Source organism: Gigantopelta aegis, chromosome 1 (genome assembly GCF_016097555.1).
Source record: "Gigantopelta aegis isolate Gae_Host chromosome 1, Gae_host_genome, whole genome shotgun sequence".
Taxonomy (NCBI): domain Eukaryota; kingdom Metazoa; phylum Mollusca; class Gastropoda; order Neomphalida; family Peltospiridae; genus Gigantopelta; species Gigantopelta aegis.
This window is the reverse complement of record NC_054699.1, coordinates 35,279,207-35,303,197: the sequence shown is the minus strand read 5'-3', so window position 1 is coordinate 35,303,197 and position 23,991 is coordinate 35,279,207. Positions and strand designations below refer to the sequence as shown.

Below are 23,991 nucleotides of genomic sequence, written 5' to 3'. Positions count from 1 at the left end.
ATGTTCTTAGATGGGAATGACATGTTCCTAGACAGGAATGACATGTCGCTAGACAGGAATGACATGTTCCTAGTCAGGACTGACATGTTCCCAGACAGGACTGACATGTTCCTAGTGAGGAATGACATGTTTCTAGACAGGAATGACATGTTCCTAGACAGGAATGGCATGTCGCTAGACAGGAATGACATGTTCCTATCTAGACAGGAATGACATGTTCCTAGATGGGAATGACATGTTCCTAGACAGGAATGACATGTCGTTAGACAGGAATGACATGTTCCTAGATGGGAATGACATGTTCCTAGCCAGGAAAACCAAGAAAAAACCTACAAAAAGCAACAAACAAACAAAAAAGAGGAAAAGCTTGGTTACCATATATTGTGGTGTGTTAGTCAATTTTGTGGAAAGACATGCTCCTTATTTTCTCCCTCAGCATTTGGTACAAAAAAGTTGGTACGAAATACAAGTCAACTCAGTTTTTATGTACATAGTTGAAGCGGAGATGTTGTTGATCTGACATTCACACATTCGTTTTCCTGAACCGACCAAAGTTTTAGTATTATTATTTTAATAAATATCCATGTCATAAACCCATTTGATATTTACCATTATTATTTAGTCAGATAATAATGTGTTGTTGTCAAATGGGTCAATTGTTTACAGCCAACAAGACTCGTATACCTGAGTATAATGTTTTGATGAGATTTAGTTGCAGTGAGTGATGTCAAACTAAATTTGTGCTAATCATGATTTCATATTACCAGTGAGGCGATTTCAGAACTTTGATTTACTAAATATCAAATTAAAATGTTATTTTAGAAGTGTTATAGAATAAACAGAATTTGCAAGTCATGTAAAATATCAACCTCTTCTAGTTAATCAGTAACATACATGTAGACTCAACAAGTACTGATTAACATAGACTCGACAAGTACTGATTAACACACTCGACAAGTACTGATTAACACAGACTCGACAAGTACTGATTAACACAGACTCGACAAGTACTGATTAACACAGACTCGACAAGTACTGATTAACACAGACTCAACAAGTATTGATTAACACAGACTCAACAAGTACTGATTAACACAGACTCAACAAGTACTGATTAACACAGACTCAACAAGTACTGATTAACACAGACTCAACAAATACTGATTAACATAGACTCAACAAATACTGATTAACACAGACTCAACAAGTATTGATTAACACAGACTCAACAAATACTGATTAACATAGACTTCGCTGATATTTTCCTCGTGACGAATCCTCTATATAATATGTACTGTACCTGCTACGGACGTGTGTGGCTTGCTGCCTGTATTCAGGTCAATGAACCAATCCTCTATATAATATGTACTGTACCTGCTACAGACGTGTGTGGCTTGCTGCCTGTATTCAGGTCAATGAACGAATCCTCTATATAATATGTACTGTACCTGCTACAGACGTGTGTGGCTTGCTGCCTGTATTCAGGTCAATGAACGAATCCTCTATATAATATGTACTGTACCTGCTACAGACGTGTGTGGCTTGCTGCCTGTATTCAGGTCAATGAACCAATCCTCTATATAATATGTACTGTACCTGCTACAGACGTGTGTGGCTTGCTGCCTGTATTCAAGTCAATAAATGAATCCTCTATATAATATTTACTGAACCTGCTACATACGCGTGTGGCTTGCTGCCTGTATTCAAGTCAATGAAAGAATCCTCTATATAATATGTACTGTACCTGCTACGGAGGCGTGTGGCTTGCTTCCTGTATTCACGTCAATGAACGAATCCTCTATACAATATGTACTGTACCTGCTACAGAGGCGTGTGGCTTGCTTCCTATATTCAAGTCAATGAATGAATTCTCTATATAATATGTACTGTACCTGCTACGGACGTGTGTGGCTTGCTGCCTGTATTCAAGTCAATGAATGAATCCTCTATATAATATGTACTGTACCTGCTACGGACGTGTGTGGCTTGCTGCCTGTATTCAAGTCAATGAACGAATCCTCTATATAATATGTACTGTATGTAATGGACGCGTGTGGCTTGCTGCCTGTATTCAGGTCAATGAATGAATCCTCTACATAATATGTACTGTACCTGCTACAGACGCGTGTGGCTTGCTGCTTGTATTCAAGTCAATGAACGAATCCTCTATATAATATGTACTGTATGTAATGGACGCGTGTGGCTTGCTGCCTGTATTCAGGTCAATGAACGAATCCTCTATATAATATGTACTGTACCTGCTACAGACGTGTGTGGCTTGCTGCCTGTATTCAGGTCAATGAATGAATCCTCTATATAATATGTACTGTATGTAATGGACGCGTGTGGCTTGCTGGCTGTATTCAGGTCAATGAATGAATCCTCTATATAATATGTACTGTATGTAATGGACGCGTGTGGCTTGCTGCCTGTATTCAGGTCAATGAATGAATCCTCTATATAATATGTACTGTACCTGCTACGGACGTGTGTGGCTTGCTGCCTGTATTCAAGTCAATGAACGAATCCTCTATATAATATGTACTGTACCTGCTACAGATGTGTGTGGCTTGCTTCCTGTATTCAGGTCAATGAACGAATCCTCTATATAATATGTACTGTACCTGCTACAGATGTGTGTGGCTTGCTGCCTGTATTCAGGTCAATGAATGAATCCTCTATATAATATGTACTGTACCTGCTACAGACGTGTCTGGCTTGCTGCCTGTATTCAGGTCAATGAACGAATCCTCTATATAATATGTACTGTACCTGCTACAGACGTGTGTGGCTTGCTGCCTGTATTCAGGTCAATGAATGAATCCTCTATATAATATTTACTGAACCTGCTACAGACGTGTGTGGCTTGCTGCCTGTATTCAGGTCAATGAATGAATCCTTTATATAATATGTACTGTACCTGCTACAGATGCGTGTGGCATGCTTCCTGTATTCAGGTCAATGAATGAATCCTCTATATAATATGTACTGTACCTGCTACAGATGCGTGTGGCATGCTTCCTGTATTCAGGTCAATGAACAAATCCTCTATACAATATGTACTGTACCTGCTACAGAGGCGTGTGGCTTGCATGCTTCCTGTATTCAGGTCAATGAATGAATCCTCTATATAATATGTACTGTACCTGCTACGGAGGCGTGTGGCTTGCTTCCTGTATTCACGTCAATGAACGAATCCTCTATACAATATGTACTGTACCTGCTACAGAGGCGTGTGGCTTGCTTCCTGTATTCAAGTCAATGAATGAATCCTCTATATAATATGTACTGTACCTGCTACGGACGTGTGTGGCTTGCTGCCTGTATTCAAGTCAATGAATGAATCCTCTATATAATATGTACTGTACCTGCTACGGACGTGTGTGGCTTGCTGCCTGTATTCAAGTCAATGAACGAATCCTCTATATAATATGTACTGTATGTAATGGACGCGTGTGGCTTGCTGCCTGTATTCAGGTCAATGAATGAATCCTCTATATAATATGTACTGTACCTGCTACAGACGCGTGTGGCTTGCTGCTTGTATTCAAGTCAATGAACGAATCCTCTATATAATATGTACTGTATGTAATGGACGCGTGTGGCTTGCTGCCTGTATTCAGGTCAATGAACGAATCCTCTATATAATATGTACTGTACCTGCTACAGACGTGTGTGGCTTGCTGCCTGTATTCAGGTCAATGAATGAATCCTCTATATAATATGTACTGTATGTAATGGACGAGTGTGGCTTGCTGGCTGTATTCAGGTCAATGAATGAATCCTCTATATAATATGTACTGTATGTAATGGACGCGTGTGGCTTGCTGCCTGTATTCAGGTCAATGAATGAATCCTCTATATAATATGTACTGTACCTGCTACGGACGTGTGTGGCTTGCTGCCTGTATTCAAGTCAATGAACGAATCCTCTATATAATATGTACTGTACCTGCTACAGATGTGTGTGGCTTGCTTCCTGTATTCAGGTCAATGAACGAATCCTCTATATAATATGTACTGTACCTGCTACAGATGTGTGTGGCTTGCTGCCTGTATTCAGGTCAATGAATGAATCCTCTATATAATATGTACTGTACCTGCTACAGACGTGTGTGGCTTGCTGCCTGTATTCAGGTCAATGAACGAATCCTCTATATAATATGTACTGTACCTGCTACAGACGTGTGTGGCTTGCTGCCTGTATTCAGGTCAATGAATGAATCCTCTATATAATATTTACTGAACCTGCTACAGACGTGTGTGGCTTGCTGCCTGTATTCAGGTCAATGAATGAATCCTCTATATAATATGTACTGTACCTGCTACAGATGCGTGTGGCATGCTTCCTGTATTCAGGTCAATGAATGAATCCTCTATATAATATGTACTGTACCTGCTACAGATGCGTGTGGCATGCTTCCTGTATTCAGGTCAATGAACAAATCCTCTATACAATATGTACTGTACCTGCTACAGAGGCGTGTGGCTTGCATGCTTCCTGTATTTAGGTCAATGAATGAATCCTCTATATAATATGTACTGTACCTGCTACAGAGGCGTGTGGCTTGCATGCTTCCTGTATTTAGGTCAATGAACGAATCCTCTATATAATATGTACTGTACCTGCTACAGACGTGTGTGGCTTGCTGCCTGTATTCAGGTCAATGAATGAATCCTCTATATAATATGTACTGTATGTAATGGACGCGTGTGGCTTGCTGGCTGTATTCAGGTCAATGAATGAATCCTCTATATAATATGTACTGTATGTAATGGACGCGTGTGGCTTGCTGCCTGTATTCAGGTCAATGAATGAATCCTCTATATAATATGTACTGTACCTGCTACAGATGCGTGTGGCATGCTTCCTGTATTCAGGTCAATGAATGAATCCTCTATATAATATGTACTGTACCTGCTACAGATGCGTGTGGCATGCTTCCTGTATTCAGGTCAATGAACAAATCCTCTATACAATATGTACTGTACCTGCTACAGAGGCGTGTGGCTTGCATGCTTCCTGTATTTAGGTCAATGAATAAATCCTCTATATAATATGTACTGTACCTGCTACAGAGGCGTGTGGCTTGCATGCTTCCTGTATTTAGGTCAATGAACGAATCCTCTATACAATATGTACTGTACCTGCTACAGATGCGTGTGGCTTGCTTCCTGTATTCAGGTCAATGAATGTGCCCGTTCCAAGAGTGCATTTCACGTCACCAATGTCAAAACAACACTGTCCAAACATCGCCCCTTGTTGGTCAGCCACCTACAATAGAATAAAAATAAAAAAGTGAAAAGTAATTTATTGTCATCCTAATGCTTGTATAGTAGCATCAGCACACACACCCCCCCCCCCCCCCCCCGATTTAAAAAAAAAAAGTCAGTTACTTTCATTTTGCCAGTAAAATTTGCATCTATGGTGCATTTTCTTTAAGTGTGCCTCACACCCAACCCCTCCCAAAAAGATAATGTAAGAACAATAAATATTCTTTATTGAAGGAAGAAAGGCAGGTAGGCAGGCCTTGAGAATGAATGAATGAATGAATGAATGAATGAATGGAGGGAGGGGAGGGAGGGAGGGAGGGAGGGAGGGAGGGAGGGAAGGAAGGAAGGAAAGAAAGAAACATCAGACTTACCACACAGGTAATGGGTATGGCAGCTCCAAGAATATCAGCATCAGTGTCGCCAAAATAACCACTGAAACAAGAGACAGATACAGCTCTGCTCAATAAACAAACATTCTGAAAGTAATGCTAAAGCCTATGTCCCCTACTGGGCCCAATACACTTTCATATCTCATAAGTTCAAGGCCATAACTCTGTGAAACTTGATCTTTAACAGTACATAATAAAGCCATAAAAAAATTTCAACTCGGTATCTGAGGCACTGTGAAAAACAACGAGTGGACTGATGGATGGACCAATCGACCGACAGATGTGAAACCTATAGTCCACTCAGGTTGGACTGGTAGGGGACTAAAAATATACTTTGTATCTCATACTTCTGGAAATATAGACATTGGAATGTTGATGTAAAAACAAATCAGTTAAAGTTTGTTTTGTTTAACAACACCACTAGAGCGCATTGATTTATTAATCTGTGGCTATTGGATGTCAAACCTTTGGTAATTTTGACATCCAGTCTAAGAAAGGAAACACGCTACATTTTTCCATTAGTAGCAAGGGATCTTTTATATGCACCATCCCATAGACAGGATAGCACATACCATGGCCTTTGATATACCAGTTGTGCACGAGAAATACAAGAGAGTTAAAGTGAAAATGTATACCTTGTATCCCGTACTTCTGGAAACATGGACATGGGAATGTTGATTAAGCTGCACACAATAGAACTCCATTCTATCTGAAACAAGCAACAGGATGTAAACATGATGTAACCCATCAAAATTTAATTAATTAACTTTTAATTCTTTTTAAAATGTTCGTTTTGTTTAACGACACCACTAGAGCACATTGATTTATTAATCATCAGCTACTGGATGTAAAACATTTGGTAAAATTTACATATATTATTAGAGAGGGAACCCGCTATATTTTTTCAATTAACAGCAAGGGATCTTTTATATGCACCATCCCACAGACAGGATAGCATATACCACAGCCTTTGATATACCAGTTGTGGTGCATTGGCTGGAACGAGAAATATCCCAGTGGGCCCACCAATGGGGATTGATCCCAGACCGACCGGGCAAAACATGAGTTTTGCCACTGCGCTACGTCCCACCCAATTCTTTTCAAATGCAGTGATGAACAACCATAAACAGGTGCAACCAAAAACCAAGTTGCATCGACCAAGATGTTAAGTTTGTGATGAACCTTTAATGTTAAACTTTTAACGCAAAAGCTGACGTTGTCTACTAAAATATCCTGTATAGATTTGATTTGTGTGCCTGACAGAACGCCATATATCTATACACCCAAATCTTAAACAACAGTTGACAGAAGGCCATATATCTATAGACTCAAATCTTAAACAACAGCTGACAGAAGGCCATATATCTATAGACCCAAATCTTAAACAACAGCTGACAGAAGGCCATATATCTATAGACCCAAATCTTAAACAACAGCTGACAGAAGGACATATATCTATACACCCAAATCTTAAACAACAGCTGACAGAAGGCCATATATCTATAGACTCAAATCTTAAACAACAGCTGACAGAAGGCCATATATCTATACATCCAAATCTTAAACAACAGCTGACAGAAGGACATATATCTATTGACCCAAATCTTAAACAACAGCTGACAGAAGGACATATATCTATACACCCAAATCTTAAACAACAGCTGACAGAAGGCCATATATCTATAGACCCAAATCTTAAACAACAGCTGACAGAAGGCCATATATCTATAGACCCAAATCTTAAACAACAGCTGACAGAAGGCCATATATCTATAGACCCAAATCTTAAACAACAGCTGACAGAAGGCCATATATCTATACACCCAAATCTTAAACAACAGCTGACAGAAGGACATATATCTATTGACCCAAATCTTAAACAATAACTTTCAGAGAGATATATATATTTAAAATTACCACCAATAGAGAATACAATCCATCAATATTTCCTTTTGTCACCATGGTCATACCAGTGTTCTGATTGGTTGAATGTATAAAGTAAACAGTTCAGGACATATAATCATATAATTTTGGCTTTGGTTACTCTTAACAAAGTAAAATGACCATAAATTACATTAAAAATTTTTTAGTTCTTGTCTGGGGTTTTTCCTAATCACGGTACTTTAAGACAGTCAGTAATTCTCACCTGAAAGGGGTCAAAGAGACCCGTGGAGCTGGCACAGGAGAAATCTGTCGCATGCACCTGTTTACCTGTCAGTTTCCATACCAACCAGGTGTCAATACACCCAAACATCACCTGACCTTCAGATGCCCTTATTCGCAGCTGAAAAACACCGAAAAAGGAGTTTTTCATTCGAATTTAAAAACATTTTTGCATTAATAAAAGAAAACAAATTCCACAAAGTTACATGTTTGGAGTTAAAACCCCCAAAACATTTCTTTATTTCATGAAATAAAATCTGAAAACTGGAGCTGCCGCAGGTAAAAGTATTATTAACAATTAAAAATCAAACAATAACATAACATGTTTATCACTCTGTACCCTTTCCTTTCTCTGAACTGGAATTTCATGTCTTCCTAATCTGACAGCACGGACAAAAGTTTGGCTTTTTTACATCCCTGGACAGCTGCTATCTTTCAACTTTTTTACATCCCGGAACAGCGCCTATCTTTCAACTTTTTTACATCCCGGGACAGCGCCTATCTTTCAACTTTTTTACATCCCGGGACAGCGCCTATCTTTCAACTTTTTTACATCCCGGGACAGCGCCTATCTTTCAACTTTTTTACATCCCTGGACAGCTCCTATCTTTCAACTTATTTATACCTGGACAGCTCCTGTCTTTCAACTTTTTAAATCCCTGGACAGCTCCTATCTTTCAACTTTTTTACATCCCTGGATAGCTCCTATCTTTCAACTTTTTTACATCCCTGGACAGCTCCTATCTTGTAACTTCTTTTTAACCCTGTACAGCTCTTTTCTTTCAACTTTTTTTTATCATTGGACAGCTCCTATCTTTCAACTTTATTAACACTGTACAGCTCCTATCTTTCAATTTTGTTTTTATCCTATCTTTCAACTTTTTATTCTTGGACAGCTTCTATCTTTCAACTTTGTTATCCTTGGACAGCTCCTATCTTTCAACTTTGTTATCCTTGGACAGCTCCTATATTTCCACATTTTTACCCCTGGACAGCTTCCATCTTTCCACATTTTTACCCCTGGACAGCTTCTATCTTTCCACATTTTTACCCCTGGACAGCTTCTATCTTTCAACTTTGTTATCCTTGGACAGCTCCTATCTTTCAACTTTGTTATCCTTGGACAGCTTCTATCTTTCAACTTTGTTATCCTTGGACAGCTCCTATCTTTCAACTTTGTTACCCTTGGACAGCTATCTTTCCACATTTTTACCCCTGGACAGCTTCTATCTTTCAACTTTGTTATCCTTGAACAGCTCCTATCTTTCAACTTTATTATCCTTGGACAGCTCCTATCTTTCAACTTTGTTATCCTTAGACAGCTATCTTTCAACTTTGTTATCCTTGGACAGCTCCTATCTTTCCACATTTTTACCCCTGGACAGCTTCTATCTTTCGACTTTGTTATCCTTGGACAGCTGCTATCTTTCCACATTTTTACCCCTGGACAGCTTCTATCTTTCAACTTTGTTATCCTTGGACAGCTTCTATCTTTCCACATTTGTACCCCTGGACAGCTTCTATCTTTCAACTTTGTTATCCTTGGACAGCTCCTATCTTTCAACGTTGTTATCCTTGGACAGCTCCTATCTTTCCACATTTTCACCCCAGGACAGCTTCTATCTTTCAACTTTGTTATCCTTGGACAGCTTCTATCTTTCAACTTTGTTATCCTTGGACAGCTCCTATCTTTCAACTTTGTTATCCTTGGACAGCTCCTATCTTTCAACTTTGTTACCCTTGGACAGCTCCTATCTTTCAACTTTGTTACCCTTGGACAGCTATCTTTCCACATTTTTACCCCTGGACAGCTTCTATCTTTCAACTTTGTTATCCTTGGACAGCTCCTATCTTTCAACTTTATTATCCTTGGACAGCTCCTATCTTTCAACTTTGTTATCCTTGGACAGCTATCTTTCAACTTTGTTATCCTTGGACAGCTCCTATCTTTCCACATTTTTACCCCTGGACAGCTTCTATCTTTCGACTTTGTTATCCTTGGACAGCTGCTATCTTTCCACATTTTTACCCCTGGACAGCTTCTATCTTTCAACTTTGTTATCCTTGGACAGCTTCTATTTCAACTTTGTTATCCCTGGACAGCTTCTATTTTTCCACATTTTTACCCCTGGACAGCTTCTATCTTTTAACTTTGTTATCCTTGGACAGCTGCTATCTTTCAACTTTGTTATCCTTGGACAGCTCCTATCTTTCAACTGTGTTATCCTTGTACAGCTCCTGTCTTTCAACTTTGTTATCCTTGGACAGCTCCTATCCTATCAACGTTGTTATCCTTGGACAGCTCCTATATTTCCACATTTTTACCCCTGGACAGCTTCTATCTTTCAACTTTGTTATCCTTGGACAGCTTCTATCTTTCAACTTTGTTATCCTTGGACAGCTCCTATCTTTCAACTTTGTTATCCTTGGACAGCTCCTATCTTTCAACTTTGTTACCCTTGGACAGCTCCTATCTTTCAACTTTGTTACCCTTGGACAGCTATCTTTCCACATTTTTACCCCTGGACAGCTTCTATCTTTCAACTTTGTTATCCTTGGACAGCTCCTATCTTTCAAATTTATTATCCTTGGACAGCTCCTATCTTTCAACTTTGTTATCCTTGGACAGCTATCATTCAACTTTGTTATCCTTGGACAGCTCCTATCTTTCCACATTTTTACCCCTGGACAGCTTCTATCTTTCGACTTTGTTATCCTTGGACAGCTGCTATCTTTCCACATTTTTACCCCTGGACAGCTTCTATCTTTCAACTTTGTTATCCTTGGACAGCTTCTATCTTTCCACATTTTCACCCCTGGACAGCTTCTATCTTTCAACTTTGTTATCCTTGGACAGCTTCTATTTCAACTTTGTTATCCCTGGACAGCTTCTATTTTCCCACATTTTTACCCCTGGACAGCTTCTATCTTTCAACTTTGTTATCCTTGGACAGCTTCTATCTTTCAACTTTGTTATCCTTGGACAGCTCCTATCTTTCAACTTTGTTATCCTTGGACAGCTCCTATCTTTCAACTTTGTTAACCTTGGACAGCTCCTATCTTTCAACTTTGTTACCCTTGGACAGCTCCTATCTTTCCACATTTTTACCCCTGGACAGCTTCTATCTTTCAACTTTGTTATCCTTGGACAGCTCCTATCTTTCCACATTTTTACCCCTGGACAGCTTCTATCTTTCAACTTTGTTATCCTTGGACAGCTTCTATCTTTCAACTTTGTTATCCTTGGACAGCTTCTATCTTTCCACATTTTTACCCCTGGACAGCTCCTATCTTTCCACATTTTTACCCCTGGACAGCTCCTATCTTTCAACTTTGTTACCCTTGGACAGCTATCTTTCCACATTTTTACCCCTGGACAGCTTCTATCTTTCAACTTTGTTATCCTTGGACAGCTCCTATCTTTCAACTTTGTTATCCTTGGACAGCTCCTATCTTTCAACTTTGTTATCCTTGGACAGCTATCTTTCAACTTTGTTATCCTTGGACAGCTCCTATCTTTCCACATTTTTACCCCTGGACAGCTTCTATCTTTCGACTTTGTTATCCTTGGACAGCTGCTATCTTTCCACATTTTTACCCCTGGACAGCTTCTATCTTTCAACTTTGTTATCCTTGGACAGCTTCTATCTTTCCACATTTGTACCCCTGGACAGCTTCTATCTTTCAACTTTGTTATCCTTGGACAGCTTCTATCTTTCAACTTTGTTATCCTTGGACAGCTTCTATCTTTCAACTTTGTTATCCTTGGACAGCTTCTATTTCAACTTTGTTATCCCTGGACAGCTTCTATTTTTCCACATTTTTACCCCTGGACAGCTTCTATCTTTCAACTTTGTTACCCCTGGACAGCTCCTATCTTTCAACTGTGTTATCCTTGTACAGCTCCTGTCTTTCAACTTTGTTATCCTTGGACAGCTCCTATCTTTCAACGTTGTTATCCTTGGACAGCTCCTATCTTTCCACATTTTCACCCCAGGACAGCTTCTATCTTTCAACTTTGTTATCCTTGGACAGCTTCTATCTTTCAACTTTGTTATCCTTGGACAGCTCCTATCTTTCAACTTTGTTACCCTTGGACAGCTCCTATCTTTCAACTTTGTTACCCTTGGACAGCTATCTTTCCACATTTTTACCCCTGGACAGCTTCTATCTTTCAACTTTGTTATCCTTGGACAGCTCCTATCTTTCAACTTTATTATCCTTGGACAGCTCCTATCTTTCAACTTTGTTATCCTTGGACAGCTACCTTTCAACTTTGTTATCCTTGGACAGCTCCTATCTTTCCATATTTTTACCCCTGGACAGCTTCTATCTTTCGACTTTGTTATCCTTGGACAGCTTCTATTTCAACTTTGTTAACCGTGGACAGCTTCTATTTTTCCACATTTTTACCCCTGGACAGCTTCTATCTTTTAACTTTGTTATCCTTGGACAGCTTCTATCTTTCAACTTTGTTATCCTTGGACAGCTCCTATCTTTCAACTGTGTTATCCTTGTACAGCTCCTGTCTTTCAACTTTGTTATCCTTGGACAGCTCCTATCCTATCAACGTTGTTATCCTTGGACAGCTCCTATATTTCCACATTTTTACCCCTGGACAGCTTCTATCTTTCAACTTTGTTATCCTTGGACAGCTTCTATCTTTCAACTTTGTTATCCTTGGACAGCTCCTATCTTTCAACTTTGTTATCCTTGGACAGCTCCTATCTTTCAACTTTGTTACCCTTGGACAGCTCCTATCTTTCAACTTTGTTACCCTTGGACAGCTATCTTTCCACATTTTTACCCCTGGACAGCTTCTATCTTTCAACTTTGTTATCCTTGGACAGCTCCTATCTTTCAAATTTATTATCCTTGGACAGCTCCTATCTTTCAACTTTGTTATCCTTGGACAGCTATCATTCAACTTTGTTATCCTTGGACAGCTCCTATCTTTCCACATTTTTACCCCTGGACAGCTTCTATCTTTCGACTTTGTTATCCTTGGACAGCTGCTATCTTTCCACATTTTTACCCCTGGACAGCTTCTATCTTTCAACTTTGTTATCCTTGGACAGCTTCTATCTTTCCACATTTTCACCCCTGGACAGCTTCTATCTTTCAACTTTGTTATCCTTGGACAGCTTCTATTTCAACTTTGTTATCCCTGAACAGCTTCTATTTTCCCACATTTTTACCCCTGGACAGCTTCTATCTTTCAACTTTGTTATCCTTGGACAGCTTCTATCTTTCAACTTTGTTATCCTTGGACAGCTCCTATCTTTCAACTTTGTTATCCTTGGACAGCTCCTATCTTTCAACTTTGTTAACCTTGGACAGCTCCTATCTTTCAACTTTGTTACCCTTGGACAGCTATCTTTCCACATTTTTACCCCTGGACAGCTTCTATCTTTCAACTTTGTTATCCTTGGACAGCTCCTATCTTTCAATTTTATTATCCTTGGACAGCTCCTATCTTTCAACTTTGTTATCCTTGGACAGCTATCTTTCAACTTTGTTATCCTTGGACAGCTCCTATCTTTCCACATTTTTACCTCTGGACAGCTTCTATCTTTCGACTTTGTTATCCTTGGACAGCTGCTATCTTTCCACATTTTTACCCCTGGACAGCTTCTATCTTTCAACTTTGTTATCCTTGGACAGCTCCTATCTTTCAACTTTATTATCCTTGGACAGCTCCTATCTTTCAACTTTGTTATCCTTGGATAGCTATCTTTCAACTTTGTTATCCTTGGACAGCTATCTTTCAACTTTGTTATCCTTGGACAGCTCCTATCTTTCCACATTTTTACCCCTGGACAGCTTCTATCTTTCGACTTTGTTATCCTTGGACAGCTGCTATCTTTCCACATTTTTACCCCTGGACAGCTTCTATCTTTCAACTTTGTTATCCTTGGACAGCTTCTATTTCAACTTTGTTATCCCTGGACAGCTTCTATTTTACCACATTTTTACCCCTGGACAGCTTCTATCTTTCAACTTTGTTATCCTTGGACAGCTGCTTTCTTTCAACTTTGTTATCCTTGGACAGCTCCTATCTTTCAACTGTGTTATCCTTGTACAGCTCCTGTCTTTCAACTTTGTTATCCTTGGACAGCTCCTATCTTTCAACGTTGTTATCCTTGGACAGCTCCTGTCTTTCAACTTTATTATCCTTGGACAGCTCCTATCTTTCCACATTTTTACCCCTGGACAGCTCCTATCTTTCAACTTTATCCTTGGACAGCTCCTATCTTTCCACATTTTTACCCCTAGACAGCTTCTATCTTTCAACTTTGTTATCCTTGGACAGCTTCTATCTTTCAACTTTGTTATCCTTGGACAGCTTCTATCTTTCAACTTTGTTATCCTTGGACAGCTCCTATCTTTCCACATTTTTACCCCTGGACAGCTTCTATCTTTCAACTTTGTTATCCTTGGACAGCTCCTATCTTTCCACATTTTTACCCCTGGACAGCTTCTATCTTTCAACTTTGTTATCCTTGGACAGCTCCTATCTTTCAACTTTGTTATCCTTGGACAGCTTCTATCTTTCCACATTTTTACCCCTGGACAGCTCCTATCTTTCCACATTTTTACCCCTGGACAGCTCCTATCTTTCAACTTTGTTACCCTTGGACAGCTATCTTTCCACATTTTTACCCCTGGACAGCTCCTATCTTTCCACATTTTTACCCCTGGACAGCTCCTATCTTTCCACATTTTTACCCCTGGACAGCTTCTATCTTTCAACTTTGTTATCCTTGGACAGCTTCTATCTTTCAACTTTGTTATCCTTGGACAGCTCCTATCTTTCCACATTTTTACCCCTGGACAGCTTCTATCTTTCAACTTTGTTATCCTTGGACAGCTCCTATCTTTCCACATTTTTACCCCTGGACAGCTTCTATCTTTCAACTTTGTTATCCTTGGACAGCTCCTATCTTTCCACATTTTTACCCCTGGACAGCTTCTATCTTTCAACTTTGTTATCCTTGGACAGCTCCTATCTTTCAACTTTGTTATCCTTGGACAGCTTCTATCTTTCCACATTTTTACCCCTGGACAGCTCCTATCTTTCCACATTTTTACCCCTGGACAGCTCCTATCTTTCAACTTTGTTACCCTTGGACAGCTATCTTTCCACATTTTTACCCCTGGACAGCTCCTATCTTTCCACATTTTTACCCCTGGACAGCTCCTATCTTTCCACATTTTTACCCCTGGACAGCTTCTATCTTTCAACTTTGTTATCCTTGGACAGCTCCTATCTTTCAACTTTGTTATCCTTGGACAGCTCCTATCTTTCCACATTTTTACCCCTGGACAGCTTCTATCTTTCAACTTTGTTATCCTTGGACAGCTCCTATCTTTCAACTTTGTTATCCTTGGACAGCTTCTATCTTTCCACATTTTTACCCCTGGACAGCTCCTATCTTTCCACATTTTTACCCCTGGACAGCTTCTATCTTTCAACTTTGTTACCCTTGGACAGCTATCTTTCCACATTTTTACCCCTGGACAGCTCCTATCTTTCCACATTTTTACCCCTGGACAGCTTCTATCTTTCAACTTTGTTATCCTTGGACAGCTCCTATCTTTCAACTTTGTTATCCTTGGACAGCTCCTATATTTCCACATTTTCACCCCAGGACAGCTCCTATCTTTCAACTTTGTTATCCTTGGACAGCTCCTATATTTCCACATTTTCACCCCAGGACAGCTCCTATCTTTCCACATTTTTACCCCTGGACAGCTCCTATCTTTCAACTTTGTTATCCTTGGACAGCTCCTATCTTTCCACATTTTTACCCCTGGACAGCTTCTATCTTTCAACTTTGTTATCCTTGGACAGCTCCTATCTTTCCACATTTTTACCCCTGGACAGCTCCTATCTTTCAACTTTGTTATCCTTGGACAGCTCCTATCTTTCCACATTTTTACCCCTGGACAGCTTCTATCTTTCAACTTTGTTATCCTTGGACAGCTCCTATCTTTCAACTTTGTTATCCTTGGACAGCTTCTATCTTTCCACATTTTTACCCCTGGACAGCTCCTATCTTTCCACATTTTTACCCCTGGACAGCTCCTATCTTTCAACTTTGTTACCCTTGGACAGCTATCTTTCCACATTTTTACCCCTGGACAGCTCCTATCTTTCAACTTTGTTATCCTTGGACAGCTCCTATCTTTCAACTTTGTTATCCTTGGACAGCTTCTATCTTTCCACATTTTTACCCCTGGACAGCTCCTATCTTTCCACATTTTTACCCCTGGACAGCTCCTATCTTTCCACATTTTTACCCCTGGACAGCTCCTATCTTTCAACTTTGTTACCCTTGGACAGCTCCTATCTTTCCACATTTTTACCCCTGGACAGCTCCTATCTTTCCACATTTTTACCCCTGGACAGCTTCTATCTTTCAACTTTGTTATCCTTGGACAGCTCCTATCTTTCAACTTTGTTATCCTTGGACAGCTCCTATATTTCCACATTTTCACCCCAGGACAGCTCCTATCTTTCAACTTTGTTATCCTTGGACAGCTCCTATATTTCCACATTTTCACCCCAGGACAGCTCCTATCTTTCCACATTTTTACCCCTGGACAGCTCCTATCTTTCAACTTTGTTATCCTTGGACAGCTCCTATCTTTCCACATTTTTACCCCTGGACAGCTTCTATCTTTCAACTTTGTTATCCTTGGACAGCTCCTATCTTTCCACATTTTTACCCCTGGACAGCTCCTATCTTTCAACTTTGTTATCCTTGGACAGCTCCTATCTTTCCACATTTTTACCCCTGGACAGCTTCTATCTTTCAACTTTGTTATCCTTGGACAGCTCCTATCTTTCAACTTTGTTATCCTTGGACAGCTTCTATCTTTCCACATTTTTACCCCTGGACAGCTCCTATCTTTCCACATTTTTACCCCTGGACAGCTCCTATCTTTCAACTTTGTTACCCTTGGACAGCTATCTTTCCACATTTTTACCCCTGGACAGCTCCTATCTTTCAACTTTGTTATCCTTGGACAGCTCCTATCTTTCAACTTTGTTATCCTTGGACAGCTTCTATCTTTCCACATTTTTACCCCTGGACAGCTCCTATCTTTCCACATTTTTACCCCTGGACAGCTCCTATCTTTCCACATTTTTACCCCTGGACAGCTCCTATCTTTCAACTTTGTTACCCTTGGACAGCTATCTTTCCACATTTTTACCCCTGGACAGCTCCTATCTTTCCACATTTTTACCCCTGGACAGCTCCTATCTTTCCACATTTTTACCCCTGGACAGCTTCTATCTTTCAACTTTGTTATCCTTGGACAGCTCCTATCTTTCAACTTTGTTATCCTTGGACAGCTCCTATCTTTTGAACTTTGTTACCCTTGGACAGCTCCTATCTTTCAACTTTGTTACCCTTGGACAGCTATCTTTCCACATTTTTACCCCTGGACAGCTTCTATCTTTCAACTTTGTTATCCTTGGACAGCTCCTATATTTCCACATTTTTACCCCTGGACAGCTTCTATCTTTCCACATTTTTACCCCTGGACAGCTTCTATCTTTCCACATTTTTACCCCTGGACAGCTTCTATCTTTCAACTTTGTTATCCTTGGACAGCTTCTATCTTTCAACTTTTTTATCCTCAGCTTATACTATATGCTGACATTTTGTGAGATTTACATATTTGTAAATTACTCATGTTTCAAATTTTTATTTAATTGATAACAGTATAAATAAATAATAAATCAATGTTGTTGTTTTTTTCTTTAAGTCTAATTGTAAGATGATGGTGTTAATTTGATTGCTCAGAATATAAGAGCTGGAGAAAACTGACAGAACAAGGTCAAAATTGATTGAAATTAAAACACTAACTTAAAAATAATTAAAATCATGACAGTCAGTGAGTCATAGATGAATCAAAGTTAGCTTATTGAATTACCTGGGGAATGTTGTCTAGTGCCCATAGCAATCTCAAAGTCACCTAAAAAAATAAAAAAATAAACTGTATGGGTGTATATTTTGAGGGAAACAGTGGAAATAACAAAATGTTAAAATTGACTGCAATAAAATTACTGTAAACTTCTCTACTTAACTGATAAATCAGAGATAGCATGTATCAAGCCTCTTTCAGCTTCTAACTTTGTAATGAAATTACCGGTATGAATTATGACCTGTATGGTGTAAATTTATTTTATTAATGCATACTTTGTATTTTTTTAAAAGAGTAAAAAGTGTTATTCTAACTGCTACTTTCATGAAAGCACTTCAAAGCATCTTACAAAATATACCAATGCTAAATGTTCCAAATTTTATCCAAAAAACAAGGATGCCATATACATAATTTCATTTTAATATTTTCAGTGTGTACACTACATGTATACACAAATTAAACAAACTATGTCACTTTTTAAGAGAAAATCATTCAAACTAAGTCACTATCAAAGAGTGTTAACTCTTGGTCCTTTTTCGTTTTAGATAAACCAATTTTAATGCAGGATTTTCTATATTTTTGTTATAAAACTAAAATAGCTTTATGGGAAATGAAAACATACATGTATGTCATCTCCTGATATTTGATTAGAACCTGGCAGAAAATATTTTGTCTGGTTTTAATTTTTAAAATGTTTACTTTATTATAAAGTTAACCTTTAAACTTTTCCGTACTTCGGTGTTTTCACCGAGGCCATATAACCGTAAATAAAAATGTGTTGAGTGCATCGTTAAATAAAACATTTTATCCCAAAACTGTAATTGGTGAAGCAATTCTCACATAAGTTTGTAGATTTTTTTTTTACATTCATACTCGGACAATCCTTGCATAATTAAATTTGAAACATACTTATCAATACCGTAGTAGTACTAAAAGTTGAATAATTTGTTTGGTTCTATACAATAACCCTCAATAATAAGTCCCAATATAAAGTGACATTATTTTTATGTTTATCATAAAATTAATAAACTCACTGCAATGACTGGACCAATGGGAAGATGTTAAATTGTAGTGAATGTAACAGAAGTTTAATTATTCACAAATAAACACCCACTAATTTGCTGTAACTGATTAAATATTCAACATATGTATTGGCATTTTACATTTTGTTCAATGTTAAAGCCATTTACTTCGTCTACCTCGTTGTGCAGTGAACAGTAATTATTGTAACCCACCTGCTTGGCCATGAATCGCAGAACACTGGCCGCAAGAAAGCGTTTCTTTCGTGTAATCAGATGAAGTAACTTTGATACACTGTTCAGCCCCTGAAAATATATTTTGCACATTACAGTCAGCCGTAGACCAATACAGCCAGCTGTAGACTAATACAGCCAGCTGTAGACCAATACAGCCAGCTGTAGACCAATACAGCCAGCTGTAGACCAATACAGCCAGCTGTAGACTAATAGTCAGCCGTAGACCAATACAGCCAGCTGTAGACTAATACAGCCAGCCATAGACCAATACAGCCAGCTGTAGACTAATACAGCCAGCCGTAGACCAATACAGCCAGCTGTAGACTAATACAGCCAGCCTTTGACCAATACAACTTTCCTTTGACGTATACTCTTCAAAAAAAGAAACACAAAAGGGTACAAATGGGTTATAACTCCGATTTTATGTTTCCTACCGGTTCATGCTTTGTGAATATAAGGTCATTGCATGTCCCAAACACATTCCCACGGTTACATTCGATAAAACGCAGCTACTGTACAATAAAGTTCCAAAATGTGAATATTCGCAAAAACGCAGCCACGTGCAAACCATGTCACCACTGCACGTGCGTTGTCTGCACGTGCAACATGAACACCGACAGTGTAAAAGTGCAGGGTGTTCGCTTGCCTGGCCTCTGTATCTGGCCGACAGTTGACAATCCAGGACATGCCACGTCTCAGTGAACCGCAGAGAAACAATGCCATCGGCCGACTAGACGCAGGCGAATCCAGAACGGCCGTTGCCAGGGCATTCCATGTGTCCCCAAGCACCATCTCCAGACTGTGGGACCGTTACCAGCAACATGGATCAACACGTGACCTCCCTAGATCCGGTCGACCACGGGTCACTACCCCCGGGCAGGACCGCTACATCCGGGTACGCCACCTTCGGGAACGATTGACTACTGCCACCTCCACAGCCGCAGCAATACCAGGTTTGCGCAGGATATCCGACCAGACCGTACGGAACCGCCTACGTGAGGTAGGAATTCGTGCCAGACGTCCAGTTCGAGGTGTCATCTTAACACCACAACACCGTCGACTCCGACTGCAGTGGTGCCAGATTCATCGACAATGGCCTCAACTGCGATGGAGACAGGTGTGGTTCAGTGACGAGTCCCGATTTCTGCTCCGACGTCATGATGGAAGATGTCGCGTGTATAGGCGTCGTGGTGAACGTTATGCGGCAAACTGCGTGCAGGAAGTGGACAGATTCGGCGGGGGTAGTGTCATGGTGTGGGCAGCCATCTCACACACTGGCAGAACTGACCTGGTCCACGTGCAGGGCAACCTGAATGCACAGGGCTACATTGGCCAGATCCTCCGGCCACACATCGTTCCAGTTATGGCCAACGCCAACGCAGTGTTCCAACATAACAACGCCAGGCCTCACACAGCACGTCTCACAACGGCTTTCCTACAGAACAACAACATTAATGTCCTTCCTTGGCCATCGATATCACCGGATTTGAACCCAATTGAGCATCTATGGGACGAGTTGGACTGATGCCTCCGACAGTGACAACCACAGCCCCAGACCCTGCCCGAGCTGGCAGCAGCCTTGCAGGCCGAGTGGGCCACCATCCCCCGGGACGTCATCCGTACTCTGGTTGCTTCAATGGGCAGGCGGTGCCAGGCAGTTGTCAACACACGCGGAGGCCACACCCGGTATTGACTCCAGATGACCTTGACCTTGGTGGTGTGTCCTATCACTTACTCACAATGGACTAGAGTGAATTGTGAACAATCCTACAACATTTGGTAATTATCGGACTCACCATTCAATAATTAAATCAATTCTCCAAATGTTACGACAATGTGGTTTTGCGTTTCTTCTTTTGAAGAGTATATATAAGGGCCAATATGAAAACACCCATTTAATAATATTGTTTATAATCAATTAGTCATGGGGGTATTTTGTGATGGGGGAGAGCTGTTATATCTTGATTTGTTGCATGTTTCACAAAGATTTTTCTGAGGGCATAATATGTAAACGGTACAAGACAAATAGAGGATATTAAACAAGCTACAGTCAAACTGTTCTAAACCAGACACCCTTAGAACAAAGTAAAATGTCCGGTTTTCGAGGTATCTGGTTTAGAGAGGTTAAGTTCTATAGTGATTTTTAAAAAAGGACTGTGAAAAAAAAGTCCGGTTTTGGGGAAATTCCAGTTTACAAAGGGTCTGGTTTTGAAAGGTTTCACTGTATTACGTATTATCAAGTTTAAGTCCGGAATGAAATACGTTTTCTTTGTCATAAGCTTGAGAAAATGACAAAGGAAACATATTTCACAAGGGACTTAAACTTGATAATACATAGTAGCGAGTTTGATATAGTCTGTTTAATACACCCAGCCTGGATGTGTTTATTTAGTCCCCATGTTCTATGTGCTAATTATTTAGAAATGGATTATAGCATAGCGAAAACTGCTGTGTGTATGTATACATTTATTTTTTCCATGTTTAATTTGTAAAATATATTAATAGCTGCAACTGAATTATTTAATTAAAATTAATGTGTGCTGATGAATCCACGAATAATCAAGATTTGTTTACGAAGACTTTCTTTGTATTGACAAGCAATCTAGTAGGTCTCTGATGTGATTGCTACTGCTACAGCGTGGTGGAGGTCTATGTACAACACGTATATCGCATCTGATTTAGTCTGTGCCAATTCATTGATCACAGTGAACTGAATTACCCAATCAAATAACCGGTTAAACCAATGCATGGTAATTTCTTGGCCCAGTTCTGAAAGTTAAAGTTTGTTTTGTTTAACGACACCACTGTAGCATGTTGATTAATTGGATGTCAAACATTCGATAATTCTGACACATAGTCATCTGAAGAAACCCGCTACATTTTTTCTAATGTAGCAAAGGATCTTTTATTGCACGTTCCCACAGACATGAATGCACATACCACAGCCTTTGTCCAGTTGTGCTGCACTGGTTGGAACAAGGAAAAACCTGATCTACTGAGGTGGTTCGATCCTGCAATATAAGCACTTCAAGCGAATTGTATGTGTCCGCTGGGGTAATAATGAGTGTTAAAGGACACCACACTCGTTACTCTCCCAGTTAGGAGTGTCCGCTGTGGTAATAATGTGTGTTAAAGGACACCACACTCGTTACTCTCCCAGTTAGGAGTGTCCGCTGTGGTAATAATGTGTGTTAAAGGACACCACACTCGGTACTCTCCCAGTTAGGAGTGTCCGCTGGGGTAATAATGTGTGTTAAAGGACACCACACTCGGTACTCTCCCAGTTAGGAGTGTCCGCTGGGGTAATAATGTGTGTTAAATGACACCACACTCGTTACTCTCCCAGTTAGGAGTGTCCGCTGGGGTAATAATGAATGTTAAATGACACCACACTCGGTACTCTCCCAGTTAGGAGTGTCCGCTGGGGTAATAATGAATGTTAAATGACATCAAACTCGGTACTCTCCCAGTTAGGAGTGTCCGCTGGGGTAATAATGTGTGTTAAAGGACACCACACTCGTTACTCTCCCAGTTAGGAGTGTCCGCTGTGGTAATAATGTGTGTTAAAGGACACCACACTCGTGACTCTCCCAGTTAGGAGTGTCCGCTGGGGTAATAATGTGTGTTAAAGGACACCACACTCGTTACTCTCCCAGTTAGGAGTGTCCGCTGGGGTAATAATGTGTGTTAAAGGACACCATACTCGTTACTCTCCCAGTTAGGAGTGTCCGCTGGGGTAATAATGTGTGTTAAAGGACACCACACTCGTTACTCTCCCAGTTAGGAGTGTCGGCTGGGGTAATGAGTGTTAAAGGACACCACACTCGTTACTCTCCCAGTTAGGAGTGTCGGCTGGGGTAATAATGTGTGTTAAAGGACACCACACTCGTTACTCTCCCAGTTAGGAGTGTCGGCTGGGGTAATAATGTGTGTTAAAGGACACCACACTCGTTACTCTCCCAGTTAGGAGTGTCGGCTGGGGTAATAATGTGTGTTAAAGGACACCACACTCGTTACTCTCCCAGTTAGGAGTGTCGGCTGGGGTAATAATGTGTTTTAAAGGACACCACACTCGTTACTCTCCCAGTTAGGAGTGTCCGCTGGGGTAATAATGAGTGTTAAAGGACACCACACTCGTTACTCTCCCAGTTAGGAGTGTCCGCTGGGGTAATAATGTGTGTTAAAGGACACCACACTCGTTACTCTCCCAGTTAGGAGTGTCCGCTGGGGTAATAATGTGTGTTAAAGGACACCACACTCGTTACTCTCCCAGTTAGGAGTGTCCGCTGGGGTAATAATGTGTGTTAAAGGACACCACACTCGTTACTCTCCCAGTTAGGAGTGTCACACCACACTCGTTACTCTCCCAGTTAGGAGTGTCCGCTGGGGTAATAATGTGTGTTAAAGGACACCACACTCGTGACTCTCCCAGTTAGGAGTGTCCGCTGGGGTAATAATGAATGTTAAAGGACACCACAGTCGTTACTCTCCCAGTTAGGAGTGTCCGCTGGGGTAATAATGTGTGTTAAAGGACACCACACTCGTTACTCTCCCAGTTAGGAGTGTCCGCTGGGGTAATAATGTGTGTTAAAGGACACCACACTCGTTACTCTCCCAGTTAGGAGTGTCCGCTGGGGTAATAATGTGTGTTAAAGGACACCACACTCGTGACTCTCCCAGTTAGGAGTGTCCGCTGGGGTAATAATGTGTGTTAAAGGACACCACACTCGTGACTCTCCCAGTTAGGAGTGTCCGCTAGGGTAATAATGTGTGTTAAATGACATCACACTCGGTACTCTCCCAGTTAGGAGTGTCCGCTGGGGTAATAATGAATGTTAAAGGACACCACACTCGTTACTCTCCCAGTTAGGAGTGTCCGCTGGGGTAATAATGTGTGTTAAATGACATCACACTCGGTACTCTCCCAGTTAGGAGTGTCCGCTGGGGTAATAATGTGTGTTAAAGGACAC

At 40.4% G+C, this 23,991-nt stretch overlaps 1 protein-coding gene across 2 annotated transcripts in view; it reads right to left on the bottom strand.

Annotated features, from left to right (window-relative positions):
- LOC121374264 (putative glycerol kinase 5) overlaps nucleotides 1-23,991 on the bottom strand; it is a 53,719-nt gene that overhangs the window by 12,537 nt on the left and 17,191 nt on the right. For both annotated transcript variants that reach the window (XM_041501298.1, XM_041501306.1), the window contains exons 6-11: nucleotides 19,001-19,090; nucleotides 17,775-17,816; nucleotides 7,810-7,947; nucleotides 6,299-6,372; nucleotides 5,646-5,706; nucleotides 5,149-5,275 (exon numbers count right to left, since the gene is read on the bottom strand). In XM_041501298.1, coding sequence (XP_041357232.1) covers nucleotides 5,149-5,275; nucleotides 5,646-5,706; nucleotides 6,299-6,372; nucleotides 7,810-7,947; nucleotides 17,775-17,816; nucleotides 19,001-19,090 — 532 coding nt within the window. The remainder of the gene's footprint in view (nucleotides 1-5,148; nucleotides 5,276-5,645; nucleotides 5,707-6,298; nucleotides 6,373-7,809; nucleotides 7,948-17,774; nucleotides 17,817-19,000; nucleotides 19,091-23,991) is intronic.